The 18,475-nt window shown below is 41.0% G+C and overlaps 2 protein-coding genes across 3 annotated transcripts in view; one reads left to right on the top strand and one right to left on the bottom strand.

Annotated features, from left to right (window-relative positions):
• LOC136677668 (NMDA receptor synaptonuclear signaling and neuronal migration factor-like) overlaps positions 1-18,475 on the bottom strand; it is a 135,962-nt gene that overhangs the window by 23,900 nt on the left and 93,587 nt on the right. The gene's annotated exons all lie outside the window — the stretch shown is intronic.
• Positions 1-18,475, top strand: part of LOC136677669 (dual specificity testis-specific protein kinase 1-like) — a 37,123-nt gene that overhangs the window by 13,645 nt on the left and 5,003 nt on the right. For both annotated transcript variants that reach the window (XM_066655263.1, XM_066655264.1), the window contains 5 exons: positions 6,370-6,563; positions 10,099-10,220; positions 11,663-11,711; positions 14,056-14,205; positions 18,242-18,409. In XM_066655263.1, the coding sequence (XP_066511360.1) occupies positions 6,370-6,563; positions 10,099-10,220; positions 11,663-11,711; positions 14,056-14,205; positions 18,242-18,409 (683 nt within the window). The remainder of the gene's footprint in view (positions 1-6,369; positions 6,564-10,098; positions 10,221-11,662; positions 11,712-14,055; positions 14,206-18,241; positions 18,410-18,475) is intronic.

The raw sequence follows: 18,475 nt of genomic DNA, 5'->3' as shown, positions 1-18,475 counted from the left end.
ACGTCAGCATTTGACCCACACAGATCTACAAATATACATCTCTGCTCCTCCCTGCACTGAAGATGGCTTTCAGATAGTGACCTGCTGCTTCAGAAGTGACTGGGTGGTGTCGGGGTCTGCACAGCCACTCTGATGGAATTTTTTCACCCTTGTGGGAAGCTGCAGTTTGTAAACCCTCAGCTCTGAGGACTTATACAAAGATGTGGAAGGCTTTATTATACTATACTTTCTGTTGTGAAAAGCGATATATAAATAAAATTTGATTGATTGATACTATTAGTATATGGAAATGTACTCACTAATTACATGTTTATTATGTTTTTAATACAGCAACTTACACAAAGAATAGTTTACATTAGTTTCTTATTCAGTGTGTCAGCAATAAACTTTCAAATAATTCAAATTCCAGTCCAAAACTGTCTCCCCTTCTGTTTATAACCACAGATGTGATTGAAAGCTTAGCATTTGCCAAATGAAATGTTTTAATTTTGAGAAGTAGTGAATCACTAAATAGACTATGATTCATTTTTTCACTGTTAACAGCACCTTGTCAGTAGGATCTATTTATACCCTACTTGCAGATAAAGCCGTTGTTATGCTGTCTCCTTAAGCAGGAAGTCAGAGGTGGGTATTTCTGGTAAGTTTGTGTGTGGTTGACCTGTGTGGAAACTCACACTCACATGTGACAATGCCTTCTACAAAAAGCCCCTCTTCCATGTTATTTTAGCGAAACTGCTGTCCTGGTGTACCACAATGGTGTCATAGTGTAATGTCCAGCTTCAGCAAGAGTCGAGGAGTTTAGAGGTTTTCAATCTGGAATGATTAGGTTTGTTGATGTTAGAATAAATCTAGAAAGAATAGAAAAGCATTATCGATTTCTTAAACACTTCAATTCATGTTTTGAGGGGTAGGAATGGAAAGCAGATTTCTTGTAACCCTATAAGAACTGTGAATCATGAATTGTGTTTACAGGTGTTGTGAATATCAGAAATGCTTTTATTGCATATATTTGCTGTCCAAAGAAATGCATCTCCATTTTTATTGGTTTAGTTTTATACATCATTTGAACACAGCAGTTGTCCTTCACATTGTGTGAAAATTGTATGATGAATGGACCAATAAAAATGCTCCAAAATGACTTGGAATAAACTCTTATTTATACTGACTTCCACTGAAAGATAAGAAGGTATTTTATTTCTCCTAAAGTCACTATTTCTGAAAAACATGATTTTCTTTGGACAGCGGTTTTGTTCTAATTCTGTGAGACGTTGTGGCCCCTGAATGTGGCTGACAGGATATTAGCTCACCTCAAGAGCAGAAGTGACTTTCAAGATCTAGATGTATATCTTTTCAAACCTTTAAGGGCAAGTGAGATTAACTTCTTCAATCACTTTTAATTCAAGTCCTTATTCCACTGTTATAATTATATATTATATTTCTGTAAATGGGCAACTGTTATTTCTCTTGTTTTTATGATGAAATGTTTTGTGTAGATTGGTGAAAAACCTGCTATCTGAAGGGCCAGGAGGACCCTGGTTTTGTGTAAATTATCAAATACAAAGCTTAAAAATAATAAAATTAAAAAAAGATAGGAGGCCTGCTTAAAATGATGGTGGAAATCTACTGTATTCGAAGTCCAAAACATAAATATACTACTAAAAGACTGTACAGTGGAACCTCTACCTACGAACTTGATCCGTTCAGTGACCCAGTTCGTAAGTGGAAAAGTTCGTTTCTTGAGTCGATTTTCCCCATTTAAAATCATGGAAAAATGGGAAATTCACCCTTTTTGCACTGATGTATGTTTACAAAATTAGTAAAAAAAAATACATGTAGCGTTACTAAAAATAAAAAAGAAATACAGTGGTAACAGTTATAAAAAAAGATATAATAAAGTTTTAAGTGGTTAACTACCGCTACCTTAAAGACGTGACGACTGGCTGGAGGAGTAACACAGGCACTGGCTGTATGACGGGAGGTGGGGGGTGGGTGGAATAACGGAGAGTAGGTGGGTGAATGTGGGGAGACGAAGCGTAGATACGGCTTAACTTAGCATGAATTTTGATGTCTGCTATTTTCACTAATGCTAAATTGCTAAAACTACAATTTGCTAATCTTAAAAGCTCACTCAAGTCTGGGCGCTGGGAGACTCGCCAATTGGGGTCAGTGGCCATTTCCAGCCGTCGGCTCGGCGGAGGCTCGGGTTTGTTTCTAGAGTCATGGTTTGTTGGTGGAGGCAAAAAATATTCAAATGCCCGGTTCGTATGAATCCTAGCAATGCTCTTTTAGTAAATTATGTACGTTTTAATACCAGTCTGGTTCAGTGCAGCCGCACATTAATATGGGGACCTGACCAGTAAGAAAACAGAGCTAAAATGACTAACATCCAGAGCTTCTGCTCCCTGCCTCTTACTCCTGGGATCGCGCACTGAACTGAGCTGTGGCTCATTCTCATTTAAAGGAACATTTAGACAGGGGAGAAAACTGCTGTTGTGTCCAATCCTGGTGAGAGTTTGACCAAAGCATTTCACAGATTTTTCATTAAGATCCCAGAACTGTGTTTACTCATGGAGAAGGGCTCAAATAATAAACTACACACTGACAGGGCACATGTACAGCATGAGAACAAAAGGACTGGGGCTCCACCCCCACCCTCAGCCCCCCACAACAGTCAATCTGTGCACACATTTGTGTCAGAAAAGAGAAAGCCCGAGAGAATGAGAGGCAGACAGACACACAGTAGAAGTGTTCAGTGTTTTCTAGACCAGGGCTCAGCTGTGTGGTTCTGATTGTTCACTACTGAAAAAAAAAAAAAAAAAAAAAAAAAAAAACAAAGCGGGCATGTGTTGGCGTGCTGAATGCCAGAGGATGATTCTGCCTTTAAGCACAGAAAGCAGGCCAATTGTGTCAGAGTGCCAGGCGGTGCCAGGCATTCCCCCAGTGGATGGCCATGGTCAGCACACAACTGCCCTACTTCCACTGAGGGTCTCCCCCAGCCTAGAAAGCAGAGTTTAGGACCACGAGCACCCAAGGGCTGTAAAATCCCATTGCTACTCATTGGATGTCAGTAGAAGTAACCTATCCATTGACCCAACCCACCTACAGATGTGTTCTTCTGTAGCTCCTGTTGCTAGGCTGCTAGGTCTGACCAGCTTTATAGAAAACATGCAGAATCCCCCTCAACCTAATACTAATGCTAATGTATCTGATATCGCCCATTAATTATGGTTTTCAGGTTCTTCCAGCTACTTGTAACAGGGGAGTTTCAGACTCAAGGTTTCTATTTGCAATGTTACACACTATTTTTCATACCCCAGATTTACTGTGTTATTAACATTAATGTGAAAACACATTTTTAAGCACACCATAGAACAACATCTATAACCCCACTGTTAATGCTGTAATATTATAAACACTGGACCCTGATGAGTACTCAGTACACTCTTAAAAGGGGTTCTTCACAGGTTTTACCTTGTGAAGTTACACTTATTTACCAATTTCTACACAACGTCAATGTCTGGGCCTACTGCCTGTCTGCTTTCGCCACTCTGTCGGCTGGGACCGCTGACAGAGGATGTCTGGCAATTCGCCTGTGGCTAGGGCTGCTAACACTGCTGCTGATGTCAACTGATGAAGCACTTTCCCAGCTAACAATGCTAACGGCTGAGCCTGCTGCCCAGTGGAGCCTGTCTGACCGCTGATAATCTCATGGCTGCCTGCTTGCTTTCACCGCTCTTGTGGCTGGGGATGTTGACCTAAGAACATTCACTCTTAAAAAGAAAGGTGCTACAAAGGGTTCTTTGAGTGATGACATAGAACTATGTTTGATTCCATAAAGAACCATGTTTCTTGAAGAGATGTGAGTGTGAAGAATCTTTTAGAGGTTTAATAAAAATCCATCACTTAATATTACACATTGATACGTGGATTGGCGACTCAAAAGTGTCCAAGGGTTTGAGTGAATGTGTGAGTGTGTGTCACCCTGTGAAGGATTGCTGCCCCTTGCAGGGTGTGTTCCTGACTTGCGCCAAATGATTCTGGGTAGGCTCCAGACCCACCGCGACCCTGAACTGGACAAGCGGTTACAGACAATGAATGTTTCTTGTTAGTGATTGCTAAACCTGTAGGAATTGTGAGGCATGTTTTGGTCCTGTGTTTCAGTGCTTCTAATGGTCAGGCTGCCTTTTCGTATCAGTGCAGAGTGTGCTGTTCTGCAGTCTCCTCAGCAACAGTCAATGGCATCAGTACTCGCAGGTAGTGAGGACCCAACAGGGAATGATCTTTTATGACTTTGGCGATTCTTAACCTCAGTTTAGGTCTCATCTGAAGTATGGCGCCATTTGTTCAGTACTGTGTCACTGTCACGGCACTAGGGCACTGGGACCCACACAGACCACAGGGAGAGGAGCCCCTTTTGCCTCTACCAACACCCCACAGCTGCCACCCTTACTTTCCTTGGCGGTCTCCCATTGCAGAACAGGCCAAGCCCAAACCTGTTTAGCCTCAGTGGCTTTGTACATTCTTGTGTTGAGGTGCTATAGCTGCTGGTTTTAAAGCGTTTGCCTGGTGATAGTTAGCGTGATAAAGAAAGTGTTGTACATGTTTCTATATCGCACTGTTCCGCTGTTCATTTAAAAAGAGTTTGAGTTGCATGTTGCGGCATAGACAGTGATTACAGCCCTTGTGGGTTTTTGTTTTAACACACAGCTTGCGACATTGACTTGTTGAAGAATACAGACACTTCTCTCTCTAGTAACCCACAGTAGACTGTTATAAGCATAGGTCCCCTGGGAGGATGAGGCTAGGGCTACAACAGTGAAGCAGTTGTAATGATCATAAAACATATCAGATAGGAATTCTCAGCAAATTACACACTACAGGGGTGGCACAGTGTTGCTGCAGACGTTCTACTTTAAAATTTACTTAAAGTGGGAGTACTTTAAAGAACATGATTAGGTTGATCGTTAAATCAACCTAAATCTCTCACCTGAAATAGAATAAACTGAGTTTATCCAAGTCTCATGGGGTTTTCTGCATGATATTGTGAGATGAATGGGCTGTGAGAGTGCGGGAAGACGATATCCCATCTCTCAGTATCCAACTGAGTTCTCCCATCACCCTCAACTCTCAACAGATACATTCATAACACGTTCTGCTCACATTCCTGTGTTAATTCGTACATAATATCAGTAAAACGTTGTATAGTAGCAGTATATGAGCGTATTTTTTGTTTCCTTTTTTTTAGTCACTGTGTAACTAATCTGTGTGGAAACCATTTTACAGTGTCACTATCACACAGCTCCAGGGCCCTGAGTATGTAGTGTATGTTACCGACTGTGTTTAATGTTGAGGTAGCGGCGTCCTTATGCAGACTCAGTTCGATTAAATAGGAAAGGCTGGCATAATTATGCTATGTTGCTATTAAGTGTTTTTTTCCCTGAGTGCAGGCCTCCATCTCGCTGTGGATTTGTGTCTTGTTGGAAATGCAGGCTCTCACCTGTTCTGGGCTCGGCTCGCTGCTATTTTAAGGCTTCATTAAAGCTTCATCAAGCTTTGTTCTGTGTAGCATTGGGGAAGTACTTGGCTCCTCATTGGGCTAATTGAGTACTCCCAGATTGAAATCAGGCTTTTGTGTGGGTTTCTTTCATCCGCACAAGTGCACACCAACGTGATCAACCTGCCAGAGAGGGACATATCATTTCATGTTAAGACCTTTATAGGGTGGTGTTTATGCAATTAGATGTTTATCATTATTTGACGTTTGCTGTATTCTTATGATGTCACTGTGTAATTACACAATTGTTTATGGATAAATACAGAATGAAATCCTGAAATCCTTTCTTAATCTTCTGAAGTCAAGCCATGACAAAAATAGCAATTTTTTCTTTTTTTATATAAATCAAGCCATACACAAGACTGTTTGTGGACACGTTCTCACATTTCTTCTGAAAGGAAGGGTATTTATAGGGAGTTTGTCCCTCTTTGCTGCAGTTCTCCCCTTCTACATTTTGAGAAGCTTTTTGATTTGATGTTGGAGCATTTCTGTTACGACTGAATGCCATTCATCCTGGACTCCTCTCTAAGGCTTGTTAAATCTATGCATGTTCTAGAGCAGGGGTGGGCAATCTTATCCGCAAAGGGCCGGTGTGGCTGCTGGATTTGTTCCAACCAACCAGGAGGTCACATGATCATTTGTTTTACTCAAGCCAACTAATTAAAGGAGTGAAATCAGGTGTGCTTGAGCCTGAATGGACTTAAATCCAGCAGCCACACCGGCCCTTTGCGGATAAGATTGCCCACCCCTGTTCTAGAGGAATGTTCAACATTGGGTGGTATCTAAATTGTTGTGTGTGTGTGTGTGTTTTGTAGCAGAGATTCCCAGGATGTGTGAGGTGGATGTGTCTTCTGAGCCTACCAGCCCCACTCTGTACGGAGAGTCGTCTGATAAGTACTACCATGTGGACCGCTGGCAGAAACTACGGACAGCTGTTCGGAAACTGGAATTTTGGGAAAATTTCAGCCATGAGTTGATCGGCAGTGGATTCTTCTCCAAAGTGTACAAGGTATAAGTCATGATCTCTCTCTCTCTCTCTGTTTGTGTGTGTTAAACATAGTGATTAGAAACTCCTCTGAGAAAAGCTTTCAGTACGTTTCAGAGAATATAACAACACTGTATTTTATTTTAGGTTATTACATATTTTAGATTTTTAAATTTTACTTCCATAGATCATTCAGCCAGATTTCGGATGAGGGTCTTGTCGTGAAAATAACCATGTGAAGTCAGTTATTTTATGATCAACTAAATTCACACAATATGTTCATTACATAACCAAAGAAGAGCTACAGAAACAGTGCTGTGGGGGAATGTATTTAAGCTCTGCTGACGAAACAATGTCCTGCCACTTCTCACTTTTGGAGCTTAGTGTTACAGTTATGGTTGGGGTTAGGTTTAGGATTAACGTTAGGGTTATAATTTATCAGGTAGAGATGCATGAGTACCAATACTGGTATCAGGTATTGGCCCGTTACCATGTTCATTTACTCATAATAAATGAACAAGACTCTGATACCAACATCCAACCCCTGGTGCCTAGTGCACGTTGCTGCACTAATGAGCAGACGACTCAAAATATCAGTGATCTGGAATTATTTCACAAGTTCAATAAACCTTCATTTGTATTCCCAGCTAACACAGCCAGCTGCATGTATGCTCATGCTATTACGGTAAAGGAACGTAGGTCACCACATGGACATGAGAATATAAGCAAGACTATAATATGTTTAATTCAAGAGCTTGTGTGTATGTATTATACATGTATTAAATATGTTCTGGTATGGCGACCCCCTGTCAGAACACAAGCGCAGAGACTTTCCCTTGTTTGGAAAGTTGGGAAGTTTGAGGAGCTGTCTTGACTGTCCTCGAACAAGGTGGGTCTTTCTTCAGGCAAAGTGTATTTTCTCTGAAATGTTTTCCCATTTGCGAGTGCACTGTTTGTTGCCTGACGTGTTTTTTCACAAACAAAATTATTTTCTTCGCTCGAAAATCTTGAATTGGATTCGACACCGTATATCGGGTACACTCCCAAGTACAGAACTTTTCCCGCAGTGCGCCCAGAGATTCTGGATCGGTTCTGGACCCAACACGACCCTGAACTGGATAAGGGTTATTGACAATGAATGAATGAACGTGCAGAACTGAAAAAGTTCTAGATTTCCCACTATTACAAGTCTTCCACTGTTCTAATGAGTTAAGTGCAATATGTTTACACTTCAGCACTTGGAGTATTTATTTATTCATTATTTTTAAATCTTAATCTATATTTTTACTCTGCTTCTTTAAACACCTGAGGTGGTAATGCCCCAAGAATGTTTTCATGACACAAGACATAGAGATCATTCATTTTTTTGTGTTTATGTTTAAATTGTAATAAATATTGTGATAAATAAATATAGAAAAATCCTTTAACGATAACATTATAGCCAAATTGCCCAGCTCTGTCTCTTATCCAGTATATTATTCTTGATGAGTCCACGTACAAAATTCCCAACCGTCATCATATAATGGTGTTACCAAAAATGCACAACACTGCAAATGCATATCAAGAGTTGTTGCTCATGTTACTAATTTATTGATACTTTATTGATCAATAAATTAATGGTGGTGTAATGTGGGAAAATAATAAATAAAAAATGGACAGTTCCAGAAATTGACAATATAGATTGTAATTAAACAAAAATGATTTAATTAATAAATGCACTCTTATACAATGCTCATAATTTCTAAAGTAAGTATCAGTATCGTCAAGTAGAAAAATTCACATACTTTTACTCGGTTGGAAAAAATGGTATTTATGCATCCCTAATGTTAGGTTTAGTGTTAGATTTAGGGTTCAGGTGAGACTAAGGTTTAGTTTTAGTGTAAGGGTTAGGTTAAGGTTTAGGGTGATGTTATACACTGGGCACATGACACAAAGTAATGTGTACTAAATCCACAGAAGATAAAGAGCAGCGTGTACACAATATACAAATAATGAGAAAGGTCTATTGTCATACACCTTCGAACCCACCGCCATAGATATTTTCCTATTATAAAATGTTACGTCATAAAGTAAGAGTGGCACAGTGGTGCAGCAGGTAGTGTCGCAGTCACACAGCTCCAGGGACCTGGAGGTTGTGGGTTCGAGTCTCACTCCGGGTGACTGTCTGTGAGGAGTTGGTGTGTTCTCCCTGTGTCTGCGTGGGTTTCCTATGGGTGCTCCGGTTTTCTCCCATGGTCCAAAAACACACGTTGGTAGGTGGATTGGTGACTCTGTAGGTGTGTGTGTGTGTGAGTGAATGTGTGTTGCCCTGTGAAGGACTGGCGCCCCCTCCAGGGTGTATTCCCGCATTGCGCCCAATGATTCCAGGTAGGATCTGGACCCACCGCGACCCTGAACTGGATAAGCACTACAGATAATGAATGAATGAATGAAGTTATAAAGCGAACACATGAACATTTCGCCTTTGGAAAACAGAATGTGCTGTACTTTCACTCACAAAAATCACACTGAAGGCACATTTACACTGTTAATACCCAAAATGCTCCTGTGTGGTAACTTTTATCTTCTCACTGTATAAGGATAGATTTTTGCAGTTTATTTTAAATTGCACCATTTAGAATGTGAGTAATGTGACACACACACACACACACACACACACACAGTTAGTTTACAATAACAGGGTAATTTTAAATGTGCTTGGTTTGGATCTACATCACATGGTAACTTTGTTTTTCCGGCTTGCAATTTTTTATGGTCTTGTTTTAATCAGGCATGATATCATAGCCTGAGTCAGCCAGTGGGAGTTTGTGGGTATGAAGATTTGTGTGTGTGTGTGTGTGTGTGTGTGCTCTGATTCTACCCAACAGTGCAGGCTTTGTGCTTTCACTAATTAGGACATATTTGTCATAGCAGGGTCAGTATGAATTTGTCCTGTGGCTGTAATCTGTTTTACTGTGGGGGTCCCTACTGGTGCACCCCGCTGCCCAGATTACATAACCCTGTAACCCCTCACTTCTCCATCTTAAGATCCAAAGACATCAACACCTTTACACAGCATGTTTCTGAAATGATCTCATTCTGCTGTAGGATTATGCTCCTGTTATCAACGCTGAGATACCACAGTTACATCATTATGAAAAGCCTGGTAGAGGGAGATACGGTGAGTGGTGTAGCTGTGGCCAAAAGTCACTGGTTCAATCCCCAGGACTTGCAGGAAAAATGGGGACAGGAGAGTGAAGAACAACACATTCTCCCCCTAAACATCCACAGCCCTTGTATTGCCATTGAGCAAGGCATCTAACCCTCAACTGCTCCCTGGGCACTGAGGTGCCAGAGATAAATTCAGAGCCAACATTTAATTGTACTGCTACAATGATATAATGATATAATAATGCAGTTAATGAACAGTGAACAGACAGGGGTAATTTTAAGATTTATCACCAATTAACTGCTATGAATTATTCCGTGAATATGAACTTGAGGAGTGTACACTGTGAACTCCATTATCCCATGCTTCTTGTCATTTACTCTTCTTTTTATTCCATGTCATGTCTTTCAGGTGATGCACAACAACTCACGTAAAGTGATGGTGGTGAAGATTTATAAGAATGATGTGGATCAGGACAGCATCGTGAGGGAAATCAGCCTCTTACAGAAACTCTCTCACCCAAATATAGTCAGGTAACACTCCCTCTACCAACAATGATACAGACTAACACTAGAATGGACCACATTATTTAATAGTTAGGGCATAAACTATATTTCAAAAAGTCCAAGCATAAACTGGACTGAACAATTACAAACTATACATAACCTTTCACAGAACAAAAAATATTTAATTGGAACAACAATGGAACACTTTTAAATTGATTAGAAAAAGGCTGTTGATTTAACATCATGGCTGCTGGGAATAACAATGAGATTTGCTCTCTCTCTCTGGGTGGTCGGGGTGTCCCTCCCTCTTCCCCATCGCTCAGCACAGTGCCAGCCAAGTATGCAGGCACCTGTTAACTGACATAACAGAACTGAGCTGTTAGTACTCTCCTCTAAGTGTGTTGAGCTGTACAATGATGTCACAATAGCAGGAGCTTAAAAAGAAACCGTGGCTGGTCTCTCACATGTCTCAGAGCCCAGAGGAAGCATGTGCTAACCTTCACACTCCCAGCTTGATAGCACTGGAGACCACCCAATAAGTGGGTGGAAATGGCAGTGACTAAAATTTGGAGAAACAATAATAAATAAAGAAACGAAGGACTACAGAATGACTAACACAAACTGTGCAGATTTGGTTTCTGTGCCAAGCTCTGGTTTGTGTTGCTACCATGTTAACATCATAATCAAAACTAAATTTACAAGAACACAAATGATGTGCTTCCATTGATTTTGAGTTATTGATGCTTGTGAACAAACACAGGCCAGTGACGTCCGCCATGGCTAGAGGTGCATTACAACTCCATGGGGCATTGTTTGTCTTTGGTAATCTGAGCCCGACCTGTTACACTGTGTTATGAAAGGACAAACACTTATCACTGTGCTCTGTGTGAATAAAGACACAGATATACACTAGTATCACAGCTCTGCAGTTACCTGGCACCAGATTCACCTGATGCCTTCGTCACAAAGGCATTGCTCTTTTAACACCACGCTGCTTGGAAAGGGCTGTCAGTCATTTATTCAGAGGTTTTATGTAGCGTATTAAGACATATCCTCAGTTAAAAGCACAGGACATTCTCAAACTGCTCAGAAACAGGAGAGTGGTGAATGTTTAGAAATGGAAAATACATGGAGGACAAAGGAAGACAGTAGCTATGGCAGAAACTGTACAGTAGTACAGGAGTTCAAATTGGGAAATTCAATATACTTTTAAACTATGCCCATGTACAGGGTTAATAGAAGACCATAAACAATGCAGTTAAAAAAATCGGTAAATACTAACTAGTCTTTAGAGTGGGAGAAGCTTTTGAATGGACTTAGAGAAATACTAAGGAAAAGACGTTTGAATTAAAAAAAAAATCACTCAGGAGGTTTTAATTGTTATTCCAAATTCGTGAAACTCAGAAAAACTCACTTTTGATTATGTGACCCTCTTCTGACCCTCTTCTGCTCTCTCGTCATTATTTCAGGTATCTTGGGATCTGTGTGAAAGAGGACAAGCTGTACCCAATCCTGGAGGTATGATTCGATTCTCTCTGTGTTCTCTTCATATTATCAGACTAATGCAAATCGTTTTCTTTCTGTTTTTGCACAGTGTGAATTCACCTGTTGCCTTTTACACGTTGTTAAGATCCCATGCTAACAGACTAATGCCAACCAAGATGAGATACTGACCAATCCTGATCATTATAATGACTGTAATGTATCAATGGTATGATGCCAGCATGGACTCAATGCAAATGTGTACAAATCTGAGTGAGCGACCATTACAGGATTTGTACAATGAATACAAAAAAATATAATTCACTTTTCATAGATAAAACAACATCAGCACAAAATATCATCCTTAAAGGAATACAATGTAAGAACTGGCTTTTTTTGTCTCCTGAGCACCCCCTACTTGCTGTTGAGCGTAATTCACGTTTACAGTACTGTCATGAAATTAAGTCTCTCACACACCACTCTCACTCACTTAAACACCACCGGTGTTCTGATGAGTTGTGCTACCCTGTGGAAATGTGCTGCCATACAGTACTTTTATACGTACAGTTGATTAAATAAAACAGTAGGTGAGATAAATGTAGTGTTTCAGAAAATGCTGCCTACAGAAATATAAGCAGGAGATATGCACAGCCCATATCCTCTTATTTATGGTGACCAGATCTGAGAGGGTGAAAAAGAGGACACGTCTGGGGCCGGGGGGTTGTATGCTTAGCTGAACCTATGTGTGCTTTTAGGTCCTTTACACCTTTATTTGCTACACATGGGATTTTTTTTTTTAATTCTTAACTTACATTTACGTTTTGACATAGCTGCTCGAGATGAGGGTAGGTACATGAGCTTTGCCTGACGTAAACAAGGACTACTGTCGTGCAGACTGACCAATTAAATGTTTACAGAGAAGGTTATCGACCAATAACGGTAGCTCTACACTCAGACCGTGCAATCAGAAGATTGTAGTCTACTTCACCACTCCCCCTTCTCACTCAAGCGAACCAATAGGGGTTCGCTTGGGGAGGGCGGGACTAGTTTGTGAACGAAACGCTTCTCGAAGTTCTATGTAAGTTCTAGAAAAACTAATAAAGAGGACATGTCCGGGTAAAAGAGCACGTCTGGTCACCCTACCTTATTAAAAAATTATGAGATTATTACGGTAATAAAAACTTGTTTTATACTTTTTTACATTTAATTTGTAGTGTAGTTTTGGTGCATTCAAGCAAATAACATTAAACTGAGAGTGTAATGCACCAGAGAAAAACAGATTTAACACGAAAAACAAATGAAAATATTAACATTTTGGGTCTGAGCTTGCGCAGAGCTGCAAAGTAGCACACTTCGACATGGTAGCACAACTCCACAGAACACCGGCTCTCGTACACACTCTTCATGTGTCTCTCTCACAGACAAACACACACCTCTCCCACTCACTCTGGCTCTGGGGCTCAGGCTCATTTTGAGATGGGGGAAATGTGTGTAATCGATTAAGATAAAGTTGACTACATGATAAAACCCATATATCACTCATAGTACACAATGGACCAGGATATTACAACCATAAAGTGTAACTTTAGTGGTACACTAGCCGTTAGAACCACATCAACCGATCAACCACTTATTACCAGATTCGATGTCCAATGCTAAAAACTGAGCTAATCCAGCTAAGATGCTAGCGCTCGTTCTTGTTCATCAGTAACTCTCAAAACTGGATTATAACACTGTCCTCAACAAAGCAAGCTCATTCTCTCTTCATCTCTCTCTCTTTTTCTCCTCATATAATGTCCGTCCCGGGAATACAGCGCTAGATTCTTCTTGTAGCTAGGCAACCATCCACCTGTGAGCTATGTGCCGTTAAGTGTTACCCATTTCTCGTGAGTCCTCCGCCCCGTGATTCAGAAGTTGCTTAGTGCAGTAAACCAGAAGAGGACCTGGCGTAGCTGCAACAGAGGCTCTGTTCTCCCTTTTACAGCTCCGTGGAACATTACCATCATTTAGAAGCTGTCATTTTGTTCCTTTAATGCTGCCCCTAACGATAATACTGTAACCAAAACCCAGGGGACAGGAGTTCACTTACTTACTCATGTATGGGCTTATAATGCAGTGTATTTTGGTGACATTGTTTACAATGCTACACTTCCCTCTTAAAAACGTTGTATGAAACAATGTAATGCAGAAACTTTGTTTAGAAGAACTAACACAATTTGTAACTACAGTACAAACCCTAAAATTCCTTGGGTTCCAGCCTCTGTGCTGGTTAACACCTTTTTACAGCAATTACACAATACATTTAAGGTTACACTTCCAATTAAAATATTTTTTTTCATCTATTTGTGTTTACCACCACACATCTCCACTCTGTCTGTAGTATGTCAGTGGTGGCTGTCTGGAGGAGCTTCTTGCGAGGAAAGATGTCCCTCTTTGCTGGAGAGAGAAGGTGGACCTAGCCTCAGATATCACACGAGGAATGATCTACTTACACTACAAAAACATCTACCACAGAGACCTCAACTCTAAGGCAAGCATTTAATCACCATCTGTGGAAACATTACACATTCAGTACTTTATTCAATTAACATTTATTAATAACTGATATAGTGTTGGGGCGGCATGTTGGCACAGCAGGTAGTGTCACAGAGCTCCAGGGACCTGGAGGTTGTAGTTTCGAGTCCCGCTCCTGGTGACTGTCTGTGAGGAGTTTGGTGTGTTCTCCCTGTGTCCGTATGGGTTTCCTCCGGGTGCTCCGCTTTCCTCCCACAGTCCAAAAAACATACGTTGGTAGGTGGATTAGCGACTTAAAAGTGTCCGTAGTTGTGAGTGACTGTGTGAATGTGTGTTGCCCTGTGAAGGACTGGCGCCCCCTCCAGGGTGTGTTCCTGTCTTGCACCCAATGATTCCAGGTAGGCTCTGGACCTACCGCGACCCTGAACTGGATAAGCGGTTACAGATAATGAATGAATTATATAGTGTTATTGATAAGAAATACACACATGCTGTATGTAAAATCTACCTAAACTTTTTCACAGTAGCAGTAAATGGAACATAGCAGTCTGAAGTCATCTTAAAGTTTCAGACAATGAATGAATGAATGTTGTGTTCAACACTATCCATTTCCTCTGGGATGACCTGGAGTTGTGAGCAACCTAAAACTGATCCAACATCAGTACCTGACCTCCTGTTTATTTTCTGCTGAATGCAATCAAAGCTTCACAGCACAAGGTTAATGTAAAGCCCTCTGAGAGTTCAGATTTTAGAAGAAACATGAGCAAATGAGTGTGTACCAATCTTTGGTCATAGTAGTCCATAATGCAGCCATCAAACAACAAGCAGCATATCATTATCTGGACGGTCCGACTAGACAACATTAGACCTGAGACCAGACCGAGCGTGTGAGAGAAGGTCATTAGTTGCCAGGATTCACACAAGTGTTCACCAAGCCTGTAGTGTTTAGGAGCAGAGCTGCAGCAACAAGGCCAGTCTTGACAGCCTATTCTGATGCTAATAAACACACACACACACACACGACTGTTCCCACATCTTCTGAAAATGCATAATGCATGCAGAGTGTATTGGTCACTCACCCCCACTTTTCATGTTTACTCTGCCCTTGTTTGGGACGGGGTCCCATTTGTCAGCCTTTTAAAAATGAACAATAGGCCACTGAATTTCTGACCACCCAGAGCAGGCCTCGGCCACGGCACCGTCCATAAATCTCCACCATCACAAAGAGGGAGGGTTCATGGGCGTCTACACGGCTGTCTACACAGCAGGAGAAAATCACCTCGAATGCAGGGAAACAGCAGGATTCCTACCACTATAAAAGATACCTGATGCTTTCTTTAGTGGAGGATCCAAGCAAATATTGTGATATAAGATTTATTTTCTGATTTCTATTGAGGTGCTTTCCTCAGGACTAAAAACGCAACCTCAGTACCTCACTAACGCTCTCGTAGCTAAATGCAAAGTCTCACAGCCGTGTTACCACAGCCAATCCTCATTGCCATTTCTTTTTTAAGACTCTTAATATATGCCCTTTTTTTCTTTCTGCCCTTTCTACCAAGCCAAAAGAACCTGCATCACTGGTTTACCAGACTCCACCCATTCTTTATTCAGCTCCATAAGAAACTGTTGCATTCTTTGGCTTAAAGACATGGTTTCAGTCTAAATTTAGAGGCTATGAGGCAACAGCACTGGGGCTGGATACGTCCCTGGATGCTCATATAATCAGAGACCACTGCATGTGAAGTAGCTGCGTTTATGGTGGAGACTGTAATTCAGACCAGATGCTGAGCCTGCTCCGTTCATCAGCACTTCTTACCTCAGACGTCCCACTGGCTCTTATGTAACTGGCCTCAGACTTCAATGGAGTTTCCCTTAACACTTAGCCATGTCTCTGCCACCTCATTACAGTCACTTATCTCTATTCCATATGAGCTGAAGGAGCTAAATAAGGTTCGTTAAACTAGCGCCATTGGTTTCTTAAAGAGCTGTCAGTGGGCTGTTTCTTAAAGACTCAGCTGTGTGATGACTGGCCGTAAAGAACCTCTGGAACGTTTTACAAATGTCCTCATAGAGTTTGTATGCAAAAGCTTGGGAACACAAGCCGAAAAAGTACTTTGAAACAGTTTAGCCACCAGAGAAAATGTGTTTTAAAAAGCTATTTATCTGAGCAGTAAAAGTGTATAATAAATAAATAAATAAAAAATAAGATAAAAACAAGTAAACAAAACCCCAATATCAGAACCAAGTCAAATAACTTTAGTGATAGGTAGGTAGTGATATTCTTTGTGTGAAATTGTTGGTTTAACACCAAATCTCTCCCTGTAACAGTCTGGTATTATTCGGGGTTACCATCCAACAGTGTAATAAGTACTTTATTATGTTAAATTAAGTGTGCTGTTTATAACCATCAAAGGGAACATCTGGAATATCTTCACACAATGTCACAACACTTCTGTAATTTTTTCTGTATTTATTGTATTGTAATTATGTATTCAATTTTATACAAACAGAAGACAACAATAATCTTAGGTGCATGTGTCTTTTGCACTGTGCTGTCTGAACATTTCTGTGAGGATTTGGTAGAATGGAATAGCTGGTGAGATCTGATATTAATGTTTGATGATTTGTTTTGATCACAAACATCACCCTAGCTCTTTCTAAAGGTACTGAAATGAGCTGCACTCAAGAGAGCACAGTTCCACTGCTAAACATCCCAATGCAAGGAGGCTTTAGACCCCTCTTGCTGACACTTGTTTTGGGCATGGTGAATTTAGCCTTGTGTGCTGCTGAACTAACAAGAAAAACATAAAACATCTACAAAAAGAACTAAATTACTACAGCTTCTCAGATTCCGTTTTATTTGGTTCCTTAAAGAATTACTTCACTCAAAGGTTGTGCTTGAGTTGTTCCATTAAACCACTGATTGAAATGGAACCAAATGTAGCGTTTCAGGTTTTGGAATCAGACGCTGGAGATGGAGAATGTGTCTAGACGTGTGGTTCGTGGATGGAGGAAACAGACTTGAATGAAGGCTATTAAGTTGCAGTGTTGATGCCCAGAGGCATAGAGAGATTAAACCAAACAGCACTGGTCAGTGCGGACCCTTTGGACTAACACAGGGTCAGACATGAATAATTCACACAGGCAGCGGGTGACACTGGCAGAGCTGTTTGAAGCAAGGCTTTTAAAGAGGGTCTGATCTCTGTTATATCCATCAGTGCTGTGTTTCTCGTCTCCTGCCTTTCACAATGTACATCTGAAGCTCCCACCAGTTACTGTTGGTCATGTGGTTGTCTGATAAGAAATTTACAGCTGTGTTTGGTTGTTGTTTTAGTTGGGACAGTAATATACATGTGTGTGAAAGTTAAAACCCTGATACGATAATCATGATGGGAATTGTATGAAAGGAGAAGTTCTAGGTGACACTGGCGACATTCTAGGCGACACTGCCCTCTGCTGGCAGCCAAGTGGAGGCAACATCATGAGAGGTCATTAAGTTCAGGAGAACAGGTCTCCCACTGCATTAGAGTTGCACCACTCAGATTTCTGACTGTGTTTAATGATTCATGGACACACTCAACATAAAATGGTTGTTTTCACCCGTGATTAATTTAATCAATTTTCCCCTTTCATCATAAAACTACAGAGTCCCTAAAGTGGCATGGTGGTAGCTTTTAAATAAGACGAATCAACAAAATAATATATTATCTCATCTTAGTGGCTCTGTATGAAAACATTCTTTCAGGGACATATGGACAGATTGTTTACAAAATATGCAAGTGAGTCATGGTAGATTTGGCATGAGCAGAGCATGCTCACTAAAGCCACTTCAACCCTGGAGGCAGAGCTCAGAGTCCTGACCCAAGCCACAGAGCTCTCCTCATTGAGTTGGGCTCTGATTATTAGGGTCATCCGGCTCCAACCTCTGCTGTTTTCCTCCCTGTGGTGGCATGGTCTCTGATGGAGTAGATATTCTTAGAGCAATATGCACATGCATGTTTATGTATTAAAATCAACCACCATTTATTTTCTCTTTCGCGCCGCTTCTACAGAACTGTCTGATAAGGGTCACTCCCAGAGGACGAGAGGCTTTGGTCACAGACTTTGGCTTGGCCAGAGAGGTGGTAGATCTCCCAGCCAAAGACAGGAAGCTTTCCCTGGTGGGTTCAGCCTTTTGGATGGCTCCAGAGATGCTGCGAGGAGAACCTTATGATCGCAAGGTGACCACATCAAAAAAGTTATCAATAATTTAGAGCCATCACATTCAGCATGACTTTACAATAACT

This window comes from Hoplias malabaricus, chromosome Y (genome assembly GCF_029633855.1).
Source record: "Hoplias malabaricus isolate fHopMal1 chromosome Y, fHopMal1.hap1, whole genome shotgun sequence".
Taxonomy (NCBI): domain Eukaryota; kingdom Metazoa; phylum Chordata; class Actinopteri; order Characiformes; family Erythrinidae; genus Hoplias; species Hoplias malabaricus.
This window is presented reverse-complemented; position numbering and strand designations above follow the sequence as displayed.